The 21,482-nt window shown below is 56.3% G+C and overlaps 1 protein-coding gene across 1 annotated transcript in view; it reads left to right on the top strand.

Moving 5' to 3' along the window:
* The window catches only part of FBN3 (fibrillin 3), a 55,028-nt gene that overhangs the window by 13,948 nt on the left and 19,598 nt on the right, over positions 1-21,482 (top strand). The window contains exons 20-41 of the mRNA XM_036066020.2: positions 1,075-1,194; positions 1,321-1,458; positions 1,603-1,653; positions 1,920-2,045; positions 3,625-3,849; positions 4,028-4,153; positions 4,485-4,613; positions 5,680-5,805; positions 6,553-6,678; positions 6,833-6,955; positions 7,101-7,226; positions 8,188-8,313; positions 9,601-9,723; positions 9,914-10,036; positions 10,448-10,573; positions 10,655-10,777; positions 11,543-11,665; positions 11,752-11,913; positions 12,865-12,933; positions 14,010-14,135; positions 18,670-18,795; positions 19,181-19,330. Of these exons, the coding sequence (XP_035921913.2) occupies positions 1,075-1,194; positions 1,321-1,458; positions 1,603-1,653; positions 1,920-2,045; positions 3,625-3,849; positions 4,028-4,153; positions 4,485-4,613; positions 5,680-5,805; positions 6,553-6,678; positions 6,833-6,955; positions 7,101-7,226; positions 8,188-8,313; positions 9,601-9,723; positions 9,914-10,036; positions 10,448-10,573; positions 10,655-10,777; positions 11,543-11,665; positions 11,752-11,913; positions 12,865-12,933; positions 14,010-14,135; positions 18,670-18,795; positions 19,181-19,330 (2,793 nt within the window). The remainder of the gene's footprint in view (positions 1-1,074; positions 1,195-1,320; positions 1,459-1,602; positions 1,654-1,919; positions 2,046-3,624; positions 3,850-4,027; positions 4,154-4,484; positions 4,614-5,679; positions 5,806-6,552; positions 6,679-6,832; positions 6,956-7,100; positions 7,227-8,187; positions 8,314-9,600; positions 9,724-9,913; positions 10,037-10,447; positions 10,574-10,654; positions 10,778-11,542; positions 11,666-11,751; positions 11,914-12,864; positions 12,934-14,009; positions 14,136-18,669; positions 18,796-19,180; positions 19,331-21,482) is intronic.

Below are 21,482 nucleotides of genomic sequence, written 5' to 3'. Positions count from 1 at the left end.
ATGCGTGTCTACTCATTCACACTCACATCCACACAATCACACTCACAGGCATATTCACACTTGGTCTCACACAGCCATACACACGCATGGGTGTGTGCACTCAAACGCACATATACCCCCATTCACACACCCACTTATTCCTACGCTTTACCCACTTGTACTCGCAGCCACACACAGTCGCACACTTCTGCATGCATTCAGACATTCACACAATCACACGTGTGCGCATACAACCAGACACTCAGTTACACGTATTGGTACTGACTCAAAACACAGCTATACCCACATTCACGCTCGTAGACATGCCCACACAGTCACGCACACTCTCAAAGAAATGTGTGTGCCCACATTCTCACGCTTTCACACTTAGGCTCACACTCACTCCGATGTGTGTTCACACACCCGTGCCCTTGTGCACGCACACACACGTGTTCAGGCATGCACACACTTTGCAGCAAGGTACTTGTTCCCCAGCACTCACGCCCCCTTGCTCCCTCTGCATGACTCTACCTCCCCCCGGGAGCCTTTGACTCCTCTCCCTCCCCTGACAGCCAAAGCTCTCCACCGCACCAGTCACCACACCCACCTCGCCCTACTCCTGAGTAACTTCTGTCCCCCACGTGTCCCTCCCCAGACCCCGTTCCATTCAGCCGCTGCATCTACCTGTTCCCCGGTCACATCCAGCCCTTGTCCTCTCTGGGCTTTCCTCCTGCCTCTCACTCTCATCCTCTCGTGTGCCAAAACCCCCTTGAGGGTCTCTGTTCCACACTGTGTCTGTCCCTCCACATCGGTCATGTGTGTGTGCTCACAGCATCCTGCAAGTCAGCACGCTTGCATGGGCGTCCACTGCAACTCAGTGCAAGCACACGTGCGTTGGTATCTGCACGTTCCATTCCTGCGCAGCCTGCCTGCATGCGTGTGCCTTGTCTGGTCAAGGACACGCATGGACATGCATGCGCCTGGTGTGCATCCTATGCCACTGGACCCTGGCAGCCCCTGGGGAGGAGGGGGGCCCTGGTCAGCTGGGGCTCCCCCTCCCACAGCTCAGGACCCAGTGGGGGGCTGTCCTTGCAGACATCAACGAGTGCCTGTCCAACCCCTGTGTCAATGGCGTGTGCCGGAACCTGGCTGGTTCCTATGCCTGCGAATGCGCCCCTGGCAGCCGGCTGGGGCCCTCCGGCACCATGTGCCTCGGTGAGAGGGCCCCAAGTCCCATGGAGTAGCAGGGACCCTGCTGCCCAGCCCTGCGTCCCACCCTGGGGAAGGCTGGGTCTCTGTGGCTCGGCTGGCGGGTGAACTGGGTCACCCCCTCCCCCGCAGATAGCACCAAGGGCACCTGCTGGCTCAAGGTGCAGGAGGGCCGCTGTGAAGCGAACCTGCGCGGAGCCCCCCTGCGGTCCGAGTGCTGTGCTACCCTGGGCGCTGCTTGGGGGAGCCCCTGCGAACGCTGTGAGCCCGGTAATGCCCTGGGAGCCCCCCCCGCGTGAGCTCTTGGGGACCACCCAGGCATGGCCACCGTGGTTGCCTGGGTGCCTATTGAGAGAACAGGGCTCTGGATGGAGAGAGTGACTCCTGTCCCCACTCTGGTTCTCCCAACCGCAGACCCTGCCTGTGCCCGTGGCTTTGCCCGCATGACGGGGCTCACCTGTGAAGGTAACTCCCTGCCCCTCTGTAGTTCATGCCTCCCCCTGAGTTGCACACGGACAGTTGCACGTCGTGGGGAATGCCTGGGCTCCTGAAGTCTTTTGAGACCGAGACAGAGATTCTCCCTCCTCGGTTCCCAGGTCTTCCCCCGAGATTCCTCAGGCCCCGAGGCTGGATCTGTTCCTTCCCACCTCCCCAAGGACACCCTGGGAGTCCTGAGCCCCCAGGGAAGCAGCTCCAGCCCTTGCCCCTCCTCCTTTTCTGTCCCTGCCCAGATGTGAACGAGTGCGAGGTCTTCCCCGGGGTCTGTCCCAATGGGCACTGCTTCAACACTGCTGGCTCCTTCCGCTGCGTGTGCCCCGACGGCTTGACCCTGGACACCACGGGCCGGCTGTGCGTGGGTGAGTCCGTGCGGGGCCCCCTGCCCTCCGTCCCCTGCCCCCACCCCAGCGCCTGGAGACCCCTCCTGGGGACAGAAGGGATTTGGGGAGACCTCCAGGACCCTCTGCTCCCTGCTCATCTCTTGCTGACATGTCTCAAAAGAGGGCCTTGTTTATTTCGGGGGTTCACCCTTTCACTTCCCTGCCCTTTAACGAGGCTCAGTGCACATGGTAAGATCTTGTGAAATAGCATCTGCAACTTTTATTTATTCTTTCTCGTTACCGAAGAGTATTGACTCAGGGTGGATCTGCCCACCAGGCACCCTTAGCATGCCTGGAATCTCCCTCAGCATCCGGGGCTCAAACGCTCCCTCTGAATGGCTCCCCCTCAGGCTCAGAGATCGGAGATGTTTTCCTCCTCGGTGGGGGTTTCTTGGTCAACATCTTGAAGCAGACATTTCTTGGCCAAAAGCATATCTCAGGCAGCAGACGGGGCTCTGTCTGCCGTCCAGTTTCCTCCTGCAGTTGGCTAGGGAGCCTTCTCGTAGGTTCCTTTTCAACGTTGCTTACCTTCTGAACCAAGTTTTAGGCGTGCAGTGGGTCTCCCACCCCTAGCCCCAAAATGTAACCAAGGAAAGGAAGTAACCGAGTAAAGAGAAAAAAGCCATTGCATCTCAGGCCCCATGTGCCGAATTCAGGGCCAGGTGAACGGGGAGCCTCCGACGGCAGCCCCGTCCTCTCAGATGGGACCATTAGCCCGAACCAGGGCACTGGGTACAGGGGAGGATCGCTGTGTGTGTCACAGGGCTCCCAGAGGTTCTCGAGGTTCTAGAACAGGGTCTCATCTTCAAATCGACCCGCCTAAATGTGTGTTCCTTTTGTAAAGAGAGAGAAATTGTCCTAGACCAGCAGTCAGCAAACTTTTTCTGCAAAGGGCCAGGGTTAATATTTTTGGCTTTTGGGCCACACAAATCTCTGTTGCAGCCACTGAGCTCTATCGTGTAACACAAAAACAGCCACAGACAATACGGAAGTAAGGCGATATGGCTGTGTGTCCATAAAACTTTATTTATAAAGACAGGCGGCCACCCCCGGGCTGGAGTCAGTGGCCCCTGTCTTAGACCCTTGTGTCTGGTCTCGAGGGAGGCTTATCTGCTGTCAGGTTGCTCTGAGGGAGTCTTACAGATTCAGCACACGCTCTGGAGCCAGATGGCCTGGTGTGAACGCGGCTCTGCCTTTTGCTAACTGTGTGGCCTCGGGCAAGCCACCTAACCCTTCTGTGCCTCGGTTTTCTTGCCTGTAAAATGGACGTGACCATAAGAGGTTCATCTTGGTGTTATTTTGAAGATTAAATGGGTTGAGGAGCTTAGGACGGCGCCCAGCACATAGCAAGCCCCTTAGCAGGACAAGTTATTGCCATTAAAATGTCACCGCTGGATGACACCGAGGGTCAGCAAGAAGAAGTCACTCCCCCTGCACTCTTCCTACTGGGGAGGGCGTGTCAGACAGATGCTGCTGAGGAAGACTGAATTGCCCCTGTGGCGGCAGGTGCGGCGTGCCCGGGGTTGGGGGGAAACCAGGTGACTGTCCCTCTGTGTAGACATGCGCCTGGAGCCGTGTTTCCTGCGTTGGGACGAGGACGAGTGTGGGGTCGCCCTGCCCGGCAAGTACCAGATGGACATCTGTTGCTGCTCCTTGGGGGCCGCCTGGGGGGCTGCGTGCGAGGCGTGCCCAGAGCCCGCGTCCCCGGCGTTTGCCAGCCTGTGTCCCCGGGGGCCGGGCTTCGCCAGCTGGGACTTGCTGTCAGGCCAGCCCTTCTATAGAGGTGTGTGGGGGCACTGGGAGCCCGCAGGGCGGGGAGAGGGCACAGCACAGGCGCAGGCCCGGAGGTGGGAAGTGCGCTGGGGAGAGCGCAGAGTGTCCGCAGGGAGAGCCGTGACGTCTCGGGAGCAAACCCAGGGACACTGGAGGTGTCCGGCCACACGTTATGCTCCTGACCGCAGATGTGAATGAGTGCAAGGCGTTCCCCGGCCTCTGCGTGCACGGCACCTGCAGGAACACCGTGGGCAGCTTCCACTGCTCCTGTGCGGGGGGCTTCGCCCTGGATGCTCAGGGAAGGAACTGCACAGGTACGGGCCCACCTCGGCCTCCGGGGGGGACGCCTGTGGGAATGGGGGCTTCAAAGCACAGGTGGAGTCAAGACCCCTCTTCTTTGGGCACCTCTTGTCCTGCCTGCTAGCCGGCGTTGTGACCTAGGGCAGGTTGCTGCCCTCTCTGGCCCTTAGGGACCCCAGTAAAAGGAGGGGCTGACAGAGGGGACCTCCAGGGAGGAAATTCCCTGCTGTTGGCTGGTGTATGCCGCCCCCCCCCCCCCCAGGGCTCATTCCGGCAGCTCAGGCTCCCACGCAGCCCCCGCTGTCTACAGATGTGGAGGCCGGTCCCCTGCCCCTCTCTCCGCAGACATTGACGAGTGCCACATCTCCCCTGACCTCTGTGGCCAGGGCACCTGTGTCAACACCCCGGGCAGCTTTGAGTGCGAGTGTTTCCGTGGCTACGAAAGTGGCTTCATGCTGATGAAGAACTGCGTGGGTAGGTGGCCGCGGGACCGTTGTGCAGGGTGGCCCTGGGCAGGGCGATGCCTGGCGGGTGTTGGGGCTGAGGGGAGGGGTGGTGGGGACGTTGTGTGATGGACGAGGTGGGAAGGGCAGGTGTGGGGAGAAGCTGAGACCCAGCCGAGACCCAGCGAACCTGGGTGCCGCGCGGTGGCCTCCCCAAAGGCAGCCGACCAGCGGGTCTGTCACGCAGAATTGAGGCCTAGGGACCGAGATCTGGGTGAGTTCTCCCAGGGCAGGTGTCGTGTGAGAAGAGGAGAAGGGCCCTAGAGAGAGGAGCTCTCTTCCCTCCCTCCTTTCTTCCTTCCTTCCTTCCTTCCTTCCTTCCTTCCTTCCTTCCTTCCTTCCTTCCTTCCTTCCTTCCCTTTTTTATTCATTCAGTGAACATTTTATGAACCATCAAGAGGTCAGTAGCAGACAGCCAGTCTCTCAGAGCTCATGACCTGATGGGGAGACACCTGTTAATAAAATGAATTCCCAGAGACATGCAAAACGGCCACTGTGAGAAGCGCCTGAGAGGGCCACATGGTGGGGTGGGCTGTGGTCGCCAGGGATGTCCTGTTCTTGGCGTTGTGGCTGAGAGAGTGGGGCTAAATGTGGTGAAGAGGGGCTGGAATATCAGCCTGAAGGGAGAACAGCAAGTGCAAAGGCCCTGGGGTGGGCCAGAGGGGTGGAAGGAGGTACACGAGACTGGAGCTTGAGGAGGGTGGTGCGACAGCCTGCTCCCCGCACCGATGCCTGGAGACTGGACCTTGCCTTCCCCCTGTGTCCTACAGCGTGGCTTCTCAGGGGCTCGTTCCGTAACTCCAGGACTGTCAGCCTCGTGGCCCTGACCCTCCTGAGAATCCCAGCTTCCTTCTTGGGCTGACTTGTCCCTGCTCCTCAGTTCAATCTCTGCTGGGTCAACTGAGCCCCAAGCCTCCAGGCTCTCCTGGGCAGCGCCAGGGTGACGGGGCCGGGGACTGCAGGGAGAAGCTTCCACGAGCCACAGCACACCGGCCCCGCCCGCGTCTTCACAGCTGCTCTCTCTTCCACATGCCCAGACGTGGACGAGTGTGTGCGGGACCCGCTGCTGTGCCGGGGAGGTACCTGCACCAACACGGAGGGGAGTTACACGTGTCGGTGCCCCCCCGGACATGCGCGGACGGCCCAGGGCACCGCCTGTGAGGGTGAGCGTGCCGTGAGTGTAGTAGTGCGAATGCGTGTCTCTGCACGTCTGACGAGGTACCTGCATGTGAGTGTGCGCGCGTGTCAGTGTACATCGGTGCGTGTGCGAGGCTGCACGCACGAGACAGGAGAGCATGCGTGTGTCAGTGTGTAGGTGTGTATCTGTGCCTACACAAGAGTGAGTGTGTGGGTGTGTGTGAGTTCACATGAGCTTGCGAGAGAGAGCGTGCGTGTCTAAGCGTGCGTGTGTATTTGCTCACGGGTGAGGGTGTTTGCAGGTGCAGGGGTCCGAGGGTGTGTTTGTGTGTGGGTCTGTGTGAGTGTGCCTCTGGGTGTGTGTTCACACAAAGGCAAGTATGGGTGAGAGGTGTGTTTGTGAGTCCGTATGAGTGCACGTGGTGTGAATCTGTGTGTGTGTGTGTGTGTGTGTCTGCTGAGGACGATTGTGTTTGCACGTGAGTGGGTGTGAGGGTGTGTGTGGGCCTACATAAACGTGCACGTGGGTGCGTGAGTCTGTGTGTGGATGTGCATCTGCTGAGGGTGAGTGTGTGCATATCGAGTCTTGTGAGCGGGCAAAGGGATGTGAGTGTGTATTTGAGTGTGGGTGTGTGTCTGTCCAGGAAGAGTGTGTCCATGGAAGGATGTGTTTGTGCGTGTGTGAGTGTCTCGGGGACACGTCGATGGCAGAAGGGTCCCAGTCGGCCATCCGCTCACACCCAGCCCCCACCAGCCACATGCTCCCCCCGCAGATGTCGACGAGTGTTCCCTGAGTGACGGCCTGTGTCCCCACGGCCACTGTGTCAACGTCATTGGGACCTTCCAGTGCTCCTGCCATGCTGGCTTCCAGAGCACGCCTGACCACCAGGGCTGCATGGGTGAGACCAGGCCCACCTGCCCCACCCGGGGGGGGAGCCCCCAGACCCCGCCGGCCACCCCAGCCCCATCACCAGTCCTTCCCCGCCGCCGTCAGCCCCATGCTTGGCCCCGCCGCCTGGCCCTGCCCCTCCACCTCTGCCCTGCCTCCCGCAGACATAAACGAATGCCATGCCGGGAACGGTGGCTGTGACGTGCACTGCACGAACACGGAGGGCGGCTACCACTGTGGTTGCGGCCGCGGCTACTCACTGATGCCCGACGGGAGGGCGTGTGCGGGTGTGTGGCACGGGGGAACCGACCGAGCCCGGCCCAGGTGAAGCCAGCCAGACCGGGGACAGGCCACTGACCCTGTGCCAGGGTCCCTGGGGCTCCCCCTCTGTCCCTGCCTGCTTACAGCCCAGCACCCCCCCTGCTCCCCCAGACGTGGATGAGTGTGCGGAGAACCCGGACATCTGCGACGGGGGCCAGTGCGCCAACGTGCCAGGGGGCCACCACTGCTTATGCTATGACGGCTTCATGGCCACGCTGGACGGGAGGACGTGCGTTGGTGAGGAGCCAGGCCTGGGGGGTGCAGGAGACAGCATCTGGGCTCACGCACAGGGAAGCACACGGGCCAGACAGACACCAGGCCACTTCCCTGTCGCATGCAGGGAGGGGGGACAGGCTTTGCAGCAGCGCTGGTGCCCTCAGCCGGCTGCCACGCGCCAGAGCCTGTGGGGTCTGATTCAGAGCAGCAGATACCCCGAACCTTGCACTTTGAGCACGTCCTCCGACCACTCCCTGTGTACCTGGTACGCACACAGCTTCACACCCCGCTCCCAGGGCTGCATTTTAAGATACCTGCACACCGAGGCGCTTTATGCGTAACAGGGTGAGCAAAATGGGAAAGGCGCTCTGAACTGTTCCTTGAGCCCTGCTTGGGGACCTTGGTCTGCTGAGGCCATGGTCACCGTCCCGTCCTGGCTGTGGGGCGTCCCGGGGCCCGGGGAGCAGGTGTCCGCCCCCTCAGGGCAGGGCTGGGGCCCGAGTGGGGAAGTTGCAGGCAGGAGAAGTGTAACTCCCCCCCGAAGAAGACAAGTCCCGCCCGGTGCAGCTTAGGGTCCCGATCGCAGGGAGCCTTAGGGAGTACTGCAGCACCTCGGATCAAATCAAACCGGGATGCTTTTACTGCTCCATGCCCTTCCTGCAGATCCACATTGGCATAAAGCCTCGGACAAGGCCTGTAGGAGAAAAACCTGACCAGCTTCACTTAGCTCTGTGTGCTCTAAGTGTATTCGGCCACAAAATCCTTTTGGGAACACATGCCCGATACGTTACACAGAACATGCTCTGTCACATGTCGACAGGACCTCCTGGTTGCCCAGTGGTGGAACCGGAGGGAGCTCCCTGGTCCTGGAGATGGGCCGGCAGAGCCTCAGCATGGGGGGGGGTCCTCATGTGGCAGGGCACTCAGCCACGCTCGCGCATCCCCTCCACCCTCACCTGCTTCCTCTCTCGTCCTCCCACAGACGTGAACGAGTGTGACCTGAGCCCCCACATTTGCCTCCACGGGCACTGTGAGAACACAAAAGGTTCCTTTGTCTGCCACTGCCGCCCGGGTTACGTCATCAGGAAGGGGGCCACGGGCTGCTCCGGTGAGCTGGCAGTCAGGGGTCCTGCAGTCTGCGCCACCCCTCGGGGCTGAGCACAGCCAGACCTCATTCTTCCAGATTCCCACGGGTGCGGTCTTGGGTTAAAGCGGGAACCAGACCCGGCCAGGCACCCCCAGGGCTCCCCTTGGCACACAGCTCTGCAGCCCCAGGTATCCCCGGCAGTGTCCCCAAAGAAGCCAACCTGATGACTTTGAGTGATACGGGGGCGAACATTTCAGCAGTTCCATAGTCATCGGTTTAGGTGCCTAGGGCTGTCGTAACAAATTCCTCCCAGCCTGGTGGCTCACACGCACAGAAGTGTATTCTCTCTCAAGAACGGTTCTGGAGGCCAGAAATCTGCAGTCAGCGTGTGGGCAGGCTTGGCTCCTTCCTGGGTCTGGGGGGGTGGATCTGTCCCGTGCCTCTGCCCCCTTCTGGCGGTGGCCGCCAGTCCTCAATGTTTCTCAGCTCATAAATGTGTCACTCCACTCTGTCTCTCTGTCTTCACGTCGGTTCTGTCTGTGCCTGCGTCCAAATTTCCCTCTTATAAGGATGTCAGTCATTGGATTAAGGCCACCCCAGTCCAGGATGACCCCATCATAACTTGGTTACATTTCCCAGTAGGGTCCGGTTCACAGGTTCCAGGAATTAGGATTTGAACATACCTTTTTGGAGGACACAAAAATACAGTTATGCGGTTATTTGAATGTGTGTTAGAATCCCACGTCACAAAGCACCATCAAGCCCGTGACTTTAGAGACTGTTGTTGATGTAAAATTAGCTTTTAAAATACATTGCAACAGTAACAGCGCAAGTATGTAAAGAAACGTTCAGTAACCAGTAGCTCACGTAGGTGGTGGATGAACGTTGCAGAGATGATAAGGGTGAAGCCGACTTCAGACTTGGCTGAGGATCGGAAACTCTGGTTTAGAAGAAATCCTGCTTTAGAGCAAGGACATCTGTGTTAGGACGGTTATTCTTAAGGTCTACCCTAAGTCTCTCCAGCTGCAATTTCAGACCACTGCAGAGGGCTGCTGGGAGTCGTGCCTTTTGGGTTTTGGGGTTTTTCTCCTGGGCTCTGGGTGAAGGTGGAAGCTCCTGGAGTGGGGAGGGGGCTCTCTGGGCCAGCCCTCCCCTAGGAGGGTCCTTGCTTCTTCCCTGCTGCTGCACTCTCTCCGCGCTCTGCACCCGAGGCCCTATCTCTACGAGGCCCGGGCCTTGTGGGGGTGCTGTGTCCTCCTTCCCTCTCCTGGTCCTGACCCTCCTGCGACTAGGTTCCTCTTCTCGCAGATGTGGACGAGTGTGAGCTTGGGGGACACAGCTGTGACAGTCATGCTTCCTGCCTCAACGTCCCTGGGAGTTTCAGCTGCAGGTGCCAGCCAGGCTGGGTGGGGGATGGCTTCGCATGTCACGGTGAGTGCCCCGGGGGCAGGCGGTCTGGGCAGAGCAGTGGAGGTAGGTTGGGGGCAGGTGGGGGACCGGGCGGGGGTGGCCGGGCCCAAGGGTGTCTGTGGGGGCCGGTCAGGGCTGAGATCGGAGGGTCTGCCTCCCTGCAGCCCCCCAATGCACACACTTCGGGGGCTCCGGGCTCCGTGTCGTGCAGACCTGGATGAGTGTGCCTTCCCAAAGCATCGGTGCAGCCTGAGAGCTGACTGTTTGAACGCTCCCGGCTCCTACCGCTGCGTCTGCCGCCTCGGCTTCACCGGGGACGGCTTCTCCTGTGAAGGTGAGGGCGGGGCGGGGGGGGCCCGAGAGGGATAGCCATGGGGGCTGGATTCCGAGGGGGTCACAGTGTCAGTGGGCTTCCCGACTCACCCCGATCCACCGCCCACACCACACGCTGGGGTGCTGGAGAGGATGCACCTTCAGCCCGTGGGGCCGCAGGCCAGGCCCAGCGTCACTGGGGGAGGTCTTCTGCCCTGGACTCTGGATGCATGGAGCCTTCGGGATGTGGGGAGCAGGAACACTGGTTTACTTCCCGGGACCCTCCACCCGGGGCCCGGGTCACCAGGTCCCCTGTCTCCCTGAGTCCCTGGAACCCTGGGTGACCACGAAGGGTTTGATTGGGGCCACCTGCCCACCCTGCATGGGTCCTGGCCAGCTGGCCCCCAGCCTTCTGCCTCTCGGGGTCCCGCAGACAGGGATGAATGTGCCGAGGACGTGGACCTCTGCGAGAACGGGCAGTGCCTTAATGCCCCCGGCGGGTACCGCTGTGAGTGTGAGATGGGCTTCGGCCCCACGGAGGACCACCGCGCCTGCCGGGGTGAGGCCTGGGGCTGCCGGGCTGGGGGATGCAGCAGGAGCAGGCTGCCGGGCGAGGTGGGCTGACCTGGGGTCCCCACAGATGTGGACGAGTGTGTCCTCGGGAACCTCTGCGTGTTCGGGAGCTGCGAGAACCTGCCCGGAATGTTCCGCTGTGTCTGCAGTGGGGGCTACGAGCTGGACCGCGGTGGGGGCAACTGCACAGGTGTGGGGTCAGCCAGGCTGTGGGTGTGGGAGGGCGCCGGGCTCACCGCCTCCCTGCCCTCAGACCTCTTCTCCAATGTCCTGTTCTGGGGGGGCTTGTCTGACCCCCCATCTCTAGCAGCGCCCCCACTGATCCCTGTTCCCATCAACCTGTCATCTATCATCGCCTGAATAAATGCAGTGAATGAACAAAGGTGTGCTCCCTCCACTACAGTTGTCAAAATGGTCACCTACTTATGTGCTTAAAACGGGGGTCAGCAAACCCTTCCAGTAAGGGGCCAGATAGGAAATGTATGGCTTTCCAGCCATACAGTCTCTGTCACAGCTACTCAGGTGCCTTGTAGCCTGGAAGCAGACACAGGCAGTATGTAAATGAGTGGGCGTGGGTGTGTGCCAATAAAACTTTATTTACACAAACAGGCAGGGGGCCGGATTTGGCCCACAGATAAGAGTCTGCCAACCCCCGGTTTGAAAGCATGTTCTAAGTGTCGGCTTTGTACAATAGCTGTGTGGAAGCCAGGACACAGGGAACTTTCAAGGGGCAAACCTCTGTGCCAAGTGGAACAGAGCCGGGAGGAGATGGGGTTGGACTGGGCAGGGCAGCCCCTACAGACTGCTGTCCCCTCGGGCCTTCTTCCCAGGGGAGGACATGGCCTCGCGCCACAGCCCCACATCCGACATTGAGGGTTTCAGCTTCCCAGGAGGAAGGTGGGAGGGAAGGGGGTCAAGGGAGGGCTCCCTGCTGACGGCACCCCCCACTCTGCAGATGTCAATGAGTGCACAGACCCCGTGAACTGCATCAATGGCCTGTGCATCAACACCCCCGGAAGCTACCTCTGCAGCTGCCCCCAGGATTTTGAGCTGAACCCCAGCGGCGTGGGCTGTGTGGGTGAGTAAGCCTCGGCTCCCGCTGGGGCGCCCGTGGCAGGTGAGCGGGGCGTACCCCTTGCTAAGCACCCCTTTCCGCCTGTTCAGACACCCGGGTCGGGAACTGCTTCCTGGACACGCATGACCGAGGGGACGGTGGCATTTCCTGCACCGTGGAGATCGGGGTTGGCGTCACCCGCGCATCCTGCTGTTGCTCCCTGGGACGGGCCTGGGGCAACCCCTGTGAACCGTGCCCAATGGCCAACACCAGTGAGTCCCGCGGTGGGGGGACACAGGCGAGCACGCCCCAGGACTCACGGGATCGTCTTTGCTACGGGAGGGACTCTGAGAACCAGAGAGGGAGAAGGGCTGCCCTGGGTCACAGAGCACATTCTTGGTAGTTCGTCGGCTGTGCCTCTCTCGAGGTCTCTTTCTGCCGTCCCGTCTGGCAAATTCTCTGTGTGTTTCTATTCACTTGCTTCCTCGGTCAGGCAGCAAACACCGAGAGCTCCTCTGTGCGCTGCGCAAGGGGCTGGGGACCCAGAGAAGGATGAACCACAGCCCTACACACTGCCCCACACCCATAAACCGGTGGTCCCTGGGCTGTGCGAGTAGAGCGATTCTAAGGGTTTGCCTGAGGCTCAGTGATGGCCGTGGAGAGGAAGAGGGTAAGGGAAGCCTTCCCAGGACAAGGGGCTTAAATGAGGTTTGGAAGGATGAGCAGGAGTTTTCCAAGTAGAGCAGGGGGAAGGGTGTGCGATGCAGTGGGAATAGCATGTGCAAAGGCCTCAGGTTCACACACCTGTCCACCTATTCAGGTGTCTGTGTGTGTGTGTGTGTGTGTATCTATGATGTCCAGGGTCTTTCTTTCAACGGGGGAAATTTGCAGTCACACTGGTCTGGTTTTAGGTCAGAAGAAATTGCCCCTCTCTACTCCCAGCTACTAGCACACAGTGCATCTGTTCACGTGTTGAATGTGAACACGTTTACACACACATGTGCACACGCACTTGTGCATGCACACTCTCCCCTCCTCCCAGATTGGCCAAGGTCTCTTGGCTCCAAGAGGCTGAGGTATAGGGGAGATAGTTGGTGTAGGAGAGGGATGCAGGGCCCATCCTGGAGCCCTTTGTAGGGGACCTCAACTCCCCTGCCTCCCCTCCTCGCCTTGCCTAAATGCCCCTCCCCACAGCCCCTCAGAAGAACCTGTTTCCCTTGCAGCTGAGTACAGAACCTTGTGCCCCGGGGGCGAGGGCTTCCGGCCCAACCCCATCACTGTCATCCTGGAAGGTGAGTTCCTGGCAGACCATCCACCCACGTACCCACTGATTGACCTTTCTCTCAGCCCCGCTTCACCAAAGTGCATTGTGGGGGCCCCACATCCTCCTGCCGTGAGGTCAGGCTGTGAGACTAAACTGTTCTTAGTGTGTGGTGAATTTTTTGTTTTTTCTTTCATCTACCTTTTCTTCCACCTGTTGGTTTATTGACCCATCCTTCCACCCATCCATCTATTCATCCCCCACCCACCCATCTATCCATCCACCCATCCACTCACCCATCCTTCCTTCCCTCCATCCATCCACACACACATAATCCCCCATCCCCCCATCCAGTCATCTACCCATCCATCCATTCCCCACTCATAAATCTTCCATCCTTTATTCGTCCTTCCCTCCTTCCCTCCCTCCCTCCCTCCCTTCCTGTCTTCCATGCATACATACATTTATCCATCCACTCACTTATCTGTCCATCTATCTATCCATCCATCCATCCATCCATCCATCCATCCATTCATCCACTCACTCATCTTGTCATTGACCCACTTGCTTATTCATCCACTATTTTTTATATTCATCCATCCATCCACGTAGTCACCTATCCAGTGACCCATCCATCCGTCCATGCATCCATTCTTTTTTTTAAGTAAGCTCTATGCCCAAAGTGCGGCTTGAACTCATGTCCCCGAGATCAAGAGTATTGACTACCAACTGAGCCAGCCAGACGCCCCTCATCCATCCATCCTTTTATGTACAGGGGAAGATAAGATTGGAGAGTTCCATCCAGGGGGAACTATGTGATGGTTGGATAGATGGATAGATGGATGGTTTGGATGGATGGGAGGATGGACTAGGAAATGAAGAGAAAGGGAATGAATTCAGGGTGACACTGGCCCAAAAGAGTCTAGGTGCAGCCTCCAAGATAGGCCCTGGCCTGAACCCTCCAGATAGCCAACAGCTCTCAGGTATTCTCGAAGAAACAGCTTGGCTCTCCTCTGGGGCCCCGGAAAGCCCAGGCAGGGTGTCGGTGTCCCCCGAGGCCTCTGCTTAGGCTTAGCTTCCAAGCACGGCTTCCTCGCTTCCTGACAGACATTGATGAGTGCCAGGAGCTGCCTGGGCTGTGTCAGGGGGGCGATTGTGGCAACACGTTCGGCAGCTTCCAGTGTGCATGCCCCCCTGGCTACCACCTCAATGGGGACACCCGCACTTGTGAGGGTGAGTATGCACCCTCCCCTGCCCCCGCCTTCCTCCCTAGTGGCACCTCCCTCCTCAGGTGCTGGGGCCTGAAATGCCCCTAGGGGCCAGCTCACCTGCCTTGCTGCCAGTGGGGGTGGGGGAGTGGGCATCGGGAGGCGGGGAAGGCTTCCTCGGAATCCCTCTGGCTGCCCTCTGCTCTGCTGCCTCCCTCTGATTTCCTACGTGTGCAGAAATGGCCTGGCTTTGCTATAGCAGCTACGCCTTCCCTCCTTGGGGCAAAAGCTGACCCAGGCCCAGCACTGGGAGTGGGAAGGGACAGACACAGAGGGAGTAGCTACATTGCTCCTTCAAGCAGCGCTTCACCTGCCTCCTTCCCGCTCTCCTTTGTGCATCGTAGTAACGGCCAGCAGGTACCTGGAGTCTGAGACTGTGTGTCACCACCGCACCGAGCATCTTCCGTTGTCATCTGTTCATTCACCGCAACAGCCCCATGAGGGGGATGTTACTTTTATGATCCCATTTTTCAGATGCAGAAACTAAGGCTCAGGGAGATTAAGTGACTTGTCCAGAGGCACCAGCTAGTAAGTGAGGGAAACCCAGCCATTCTTTAAGATTTTATTTTTATTTATTTGACAGAGAGAGACACAGCGAGAGAGGGAACACAAGCAGGGGGAGGGAGAGGGAGAAGCAGGCTTCCCGTGGAGCAGGGAGCCCGATGCAGGGCTCGATCCCAGGACCCTGGGATCATGACCTGAGCCAAAGGCAGACGCTTAAGGACTGAGCCACCCAGGTGCCCCAAACCCAGCCATTCTGGTCCTTGAGTCTGAGCTCTTCCAATGCAGTATCCAAGTCCTTGAGTCCATCCATCCATCCATCCATCTATCTTTCCATCCAACCCTCTATCTATCCATCCATCCACCTAGTCATCCATCCATCCATCCCTTCCATCCATCCATCCATCCATCCACCCATCTACTTATTCATCCATACTTCCCTCTGTGTATCCATCCATCCATCCATCCATCCCTCCCTCCCTCCCTCCCTCTATTCATCCATCCATCCCTCTATCCATCCCTCTATCCATCCGTCCACCTAGTCATCCATTCATCCATCCCTTCCATCCATCCATCCATCCATCCATCCACCAATTCATTCTTTCTCCCCCTTTCAACAATATTAATTGAACGCCTACATGCAGCCAGACACCTACACCAGCACACGAGGACAGGATATGTGTCTTTTTCTCAGAGCAGTGCTGTTTAGAAACTCAAGGAAATGGGGAAGGAAGGGACAGATCTAAGATCAAGACACCGATTGCCATTGTACATGGAGGTGGAAGCTGTCACACCTTCAAGAATCAGAACCCAAATACTTGAAATATACTTCATTACTCTCTACCTCCCCGTCCCTTAGGATATCAAGGGAGAAAGAGAAAGGCCCTACTGGGGCGCCTGGGTGGCTCAGTCAGTTAAGCATCTGCCTTCGGCTCGGATCATGATCTCAGGGTCCTGGGATCGAGCCCCGCATTGAGCTCTCAGCGGGGAGTCTGCTTCTCCCTCTCCCTTTTCCTCTGCCCCTCCCCCCTACTCTTGCTCTCTCTCTCTCTCAAATAAAGAAATAAAATCTTTAAAAAAAAAGGTCCCATCAACAAATAAAGGTCACAGGGCTGGCAGACTTGAACCTGAATGTTGACCTTGGATGTGCAGCCTTGCAGGACCAGCAGTGTGCTTGAGGGCTGCAGTCCTTTCAGCCCTTCCCAGCAGTCAGACTCAAGGGATGGGACTTGTGCAGTAGCACAGGACCCTGTTCTCCAAAGGGCCCACACTTGGCTTAATCCTTTGCTGTCGCCATCTTGAAATTCTTCATGTATCTTGGACAAGGAAGCCCCAGTCTTCATTTTGCACTGGGCAAGTTCTGTAGCTGTAGCTTGTCGAATGGTAGGTCTCCCTCCTGGAATCGCTGGGTTATATGGTGATTCTATGGACTATTCTGTTTTGTGTGAGGAACTGCCAAGCTGTTCTCTGTTTTACGTGCTCACCCGCAATGTGCAAGGGCCCCAGTTTCTCCACATCCTCATCAACACTGCTATTTTCCGTTGCTCAAAGTTCTACTGTCTAGTGGGTGTGAGGTGGCATCTCATTGTGGTTTTGCTCTGCATTTCCCTGATGACTAATGACTAATGAGCATCTTTTCATGTGCTTATTAGTCATTCGTATATCTTTGGAGTAGTGTCTGTTCATATCTTCTGCCCGTTTTTAAATGGCGTTGTTTGTCTTTTTGTTGTTGAGTTGTGAGAGCTCTTTATATATTCTGGATAAAAGACCCTTATCAGACCTATGATTTGCAAATAGTTTCTCCCATTTTGTAGTTGTAGTTGTGGTTGTCTTTTCACTTTCTTGATGGTCTCCTTGGATGCACAACAGGCTTTAATTCTGATGAAGCCCAATTTATCTGTTTTTTTTTTCTTCCATAGCTGTGGCTTTGGTGTCCTGTAGAATCCATCGCCAATACAGGCAATGTCTTTTCTAGGCGTTTTATCATGTTAGCTCTTACATTTAGGTTTCCTACTTATTGTGAGCTAACTTTTTTATATGTTGTCAGGGAGGGATCCAAATTCATTATTTTGCATGTGGATATCCAATTGTCCCCGCACCACTTGTTGAAGAGACTCTTTCCCCCATTGAATGGTCTTGGCTCCCCTGTTGAAAACCTCGTGACATACAGTTTCTTTCTGGACTCTCGATTCTGTTCCATTGATTTATATGTCTAGCCTTCTGCTAGCACCCCGCTGTCCTGATTACTGGAGCATTGCAAGTTTCAAAATTGGGGAGGGTGAGCCCTCCAACTTTGTTTTTCCTTTTCCAAGGTGGCTTTGGGTAGGCAGGGTCCCCTGCAATTCCATATGAATTTAGGATCAGCTTTTCCATTTCAGCAAAATGAAGTCATTGGGATTTTGACAGGGGTTGCATTGAAACTGGAAATTGCTTTGGCGACTACTGCCATTCTAACTGTTAAATCTTCTGACCCATGTACACAGAGGGTCTTTCCATTGCTGTACGTCTTCTTTAATTTTTTTGCAGTGATGCGTTGTAGTTTTCAGTATTCAACTCTTGCACCTCTTTGGTTAAACTTATTCCTAAGCATTTAATTTTTTGGACGCTATTATAAGCAGAATTTTTTAAAGTTTCCTTTTCGCTTGCTCACTGACAGGATACAGGAATACAGCTGATATATTTTTGTGTTGGTCTTATATTCTGCAATTATATTGACCTCACTTATTAATTAGCTCTCATAGTTTTTGTTTTGTGGATTCCTTTTTTTTTTTTTAAGATACTATTTTTAAGTGATCTCTACACTCACGTGGGGCTTGAACTCACAACCCCGAGATCAAGGGTTGCGTGCTCCACCAACTAAGCCAGCCAGGTTCCCCTTTGTGTTGTGTGTTCTTTAGGATATGTTACACATCAGGTTGCGTGGTTGTTTTAAGTTTTTGCCTGGATTCCAGAGTTCTGCAAAAGTTGATTTTGTCAGTTTTTTTTTATTTTTTTATTCACATATAATGTATTATTTGTTTCAGGGGTAGATTTTGTCAGTTTTTGCCAGCTCATTAGTTTTTGTAGGAATGGAGACTGGCCATCCTTACTCTGCCCTCTTTGGGGATGCCACTCCCAGCATGCTAATATTCTGCTGCCCGCTTTTGCATGGCCCACTAGCTACGAATGCTTTTTAATTTTTTAAATGGTTGAAAAAATTCAAAAGAAGAATATTTTGCGATATGTGAAAAAGACATGAAATTCACATTTCAGGTTCCATAAATCAAGTGTTATTGGAGCACAGCCATGCTGATTTCTTTTTTTTTTTTTTAAGATTTTATTTATTTGAGAGAGAGAGTGCACGGGGGGGGGGCGGGGGGCGGAGTGGAGGGAGGGGGAGAAGCAGGCTCCCCGGTGAGCAGAGAGCCCGATGCGGGGCTCGATCCCAGGACCCTGGATCAGGACCTGAGCCAAAGACAGATGCTTAACCGACTGAGCCACCCAGGCGTGAGGTGCTGATTTCTTTACCTATTGTCTGTGGCTTCTCTCACACCACAGGGGCAGAGTGAATAGGTGTCAGAGACCACTGTTTGGCTTGCAAAACAAAAAAGTATACTATCTGACCTTTATAGAAAAAGTTTGTTGCTCCTGGACTAGAAAACTGATTAGACTGAGAGTCTCCTTTTTTTCCAAAAATACTTGGTGCATGGGATGCCTGCTTCTGTCACCTCACATTAGGTAGCCCACGGCTCTCCCACTCTTGGTGATAATGTAATTGACTCATGGGGCTCAGGTCATATTTTTTTCTTAATAGCTTAATAGAGGTGAGATCACAGTAAACTTTTTTTCCCCCCACTTAATGCCATGTTAGATCTTTCCATGTCACTAAGATACCTGCACTTTTTAAGCTAATTTTGAAACCAAGCTCAAGCCCATAATGAAGTGGCTCCACCAGATCCAGATCCGGGGTGGCGAGTTACCCAGACAACTCCTGGAAGCTGCCCCTCCCTCCCCTGCAGACATCGACGAATGCTCTGCACACTCGGGCATCTGCGGCCCTGGTACCTGCTACAACACCCTGGGGAACTACACCTGTGTCTGCCCCGCGGAGTACCTGCAAGTCAACGGTGGCAACAACTGCATGGGTACAAAGTGTGATGACCGGGGAGACAGTTGTGGGAAAAGCACTCGGGTGTGGGAGGGACTTCTTGGAGTCTCCATGCTTTGGAAGAGTGTGGCGAGGTGTGTTTAGGGGAGTAGAGAGAGGGAGGGGGAGTGTATGAGTTGCTGGTCAGCAGCAGAGAACAAGATGTGAGATTTGGGGGCCCAGGGCTGTCATGTATGGTTGTTCAGGTTGCACACTGTCCAAAAAAAAACTAGAATTAAATGGCACCCCCTGTGTCTTGAGGGAGAAACATCAAGCCAGTCATTTTCAAATGGATCCATGAATGAGTCCCCATTCCATCTGGCTCTCTCTTCCTCTGGCTCGGTTATCTTTTATCCACACTCCTCTTCCTAACCCAACTGCAGACATGAGGAAGAGCACCTGCTTCCGCCACTATAATGGCACATGTGGAAATGAGCTGGCGTTTAACGTGACCCGGAAGATGTGCTGTTGCTCGTACAACATTGGCCAGGCCTGGAACAGACCCTGTGAGGCCTGCCCCACCCCTGCCAGCTGTGAGTGCCCTCCCCCACCTTCTTTCCAGCTTGGTCCTTCCTAGTGCAATATCTAAGGAGGCACACCTTGCTTAGGGCACCCAGATTAGCTCTCATCCTACATTGTTCCGATGAGGGCTGAGGAGTTGAAGTTATGTCCTAGTTGAGGTACGGAAATCATCACTCTTAAGGTGGGCAAAGCATCCTTTCTTCTATTTTGCAGATTTGGGGAATTCAGAAGGGGTCAGTGAAGCCTATATTTGTGGTGAAGATCCTTGAGTGGGGGAAGGGGCACGCTCGGGGAAGCTCTGGGGAGGACTGCTAAAATGTAGGTTGGGATGAAGAAGGGGGTTCCAGGCAGGGAACAGCATGAGCAAAGGCCTGGAGGGAGCACTGAGCCCCAGACCGTGCTAGCAGCTGGAATGAGAGCTAATGGAATGCTGTAGCAGCCAGCCCAGGAATCAGAAAGCGCTGAAAGCGTAGGGCAGTGAGTGAAAGTGGGCAACGAGGGGGTTACAGTATTAGGGCTGAATGTGTCCCCCCAGATTCACATGTTAAAGCCCTGATCTCCAGTGTGGCGGGGTTAGGAGGTGAAGCCTGGGGGAGGGGATTAGGTCCTGCGGGGGGAGCCCCCCTGAATGGGATGAGCGGACACCTGAGGGAGATGATCTCCACCACGTGAGGACAGAGCGGGAAAACAGCCGTCTGTGAACCAGGAGGTGGCTCTCACCAGACACCGAATCTGCCGACGCCTTGGTCTTGGGCTCCCAGCCTCTGGAACTGTGAGGAATACATGTCTGTTGCTCCCGCCCCCCAGTCTGTGGTGTTTGGTATAGCAGCCCGAGCTGGCTAAGACAATTTGCTTCCTAGGGCTGCAGTAACAAATGACCACAAACTCAATGGCTTAAAAAACCCAGAAATTAATTTTCTCCCAGTTCTGAAGACTAGAAGTCAGATGTCAGGTGTTAGAGGGGGCCATGCCCCCTCCAGAGGCCCTAAGTTAGAATCCATCTTTGCTTCTTCCAGCTTCTGGTGGCTCTGGGCATCCTTTGTGTCTGTCCCTAATCTCTGCCTTCATCTTCACGTGGCATCTTATCCCCGAGGCTCTGTGTGTCTCTCCTTTTCTTATAAGGACACCAGGCATTGCATTCAGGGCCCACCCTCATCCAGGATGACCTCATCTTATCTTGATTCCACCTGCAAAGACCCTATTTCCCCAAACGGTCACACTCGGAGGTTCTGGGTGGACACGACCTTGAGGGGCGGTGAGTGTCCATCCAGTGCAAGGCGATGGAGAGGGGGTGGTTACTGGGCACTTCCAGGAGACAGATGCTGTTCCTAGGGTTCCGGGTTCTAGGAAACAAGATGGGGCAGACCCAAGCTTGTGCAGGCTGGGAGGAAGCTGCAGACCGCCAACTCTGGCCGGGAGAGTGTCGAGACAGATCAAATGTCATCCCTCAGGTCAGATGCTGGGACTTAGGTACCTGCCCGGACCTCGTGCACCTGAAACTGAGGTGCAGGTAGACTCTGATGAGGCAGGAGTCCACGCCAGCCAAGGGTCCATTCTCATCACGATGCAGACAGAAGAGCGAGTGAGGGCCAGGGCAGGCCCCTGGGGAAAGGTGGCAAGGGGGCACTGCCCTGCCCCGGTGGGGGCGGGGGGGGGAGCCCAAGGGTGGTGTCTGGTGCGGGTCAGCGGGGAGCCCCAGGGAGCCACCCATGGGCAGCCCCGAGTCCTCGAGGCTGAAGTGGGCTTTGCTAGGGAACAGCAAAGGGACCAGCATGTGCAAAGTGGTGGCACGGCAGAGCAGGTCATCTCTGGACGTGTAATGACATCAGGGTGATGGGAGGGCAGGAGTTACTGCTGGAGACATAGGGCCCGGGGGTGAAGGTCTTGAGGTCCAAACTGAAGAGTCTACCTATTCTGGGGAGGGCAGTGGGGCGCGGGTGGTGGCACTCATGCGGCGAAGAGATGAGCCAGGTCGCATCTCTGCGTCTCTGTGTTGGAAGATCACGCTGCACAGGTGGGTGGTTGCCTGTCGCCCTTCCCCTGCTGCTCAAAGCGGGGGTGGGGGGGTGGGGGGGAGAGGGACTAGTTATCGGGAGGCCAGATGTGGGCTGCGCTGCAAGGGTTGGAGGAGGCGGTGGGTGGGGGATCAGGAAGAGGAGGAGG

This window comes from Halichoerus grypus, chromosome 1, assembly GCF_964656455.1.
Source record: "Halichoerus grypus chromosome 1, mHalGry1.hap1.1, whole genome shotgun sequence".
Lineage (NCBI taxonomy): Eukaryota > Metazoa > Chordata > Mammalia > Carnivora > Phocidae > Halichoerus > Halichoerus grypus.
The sequence above is the reverse complement of the archived record's forward strand: the minus strand, read 5'-3'. Positions and strand labels throughout refer to the sequence as shown.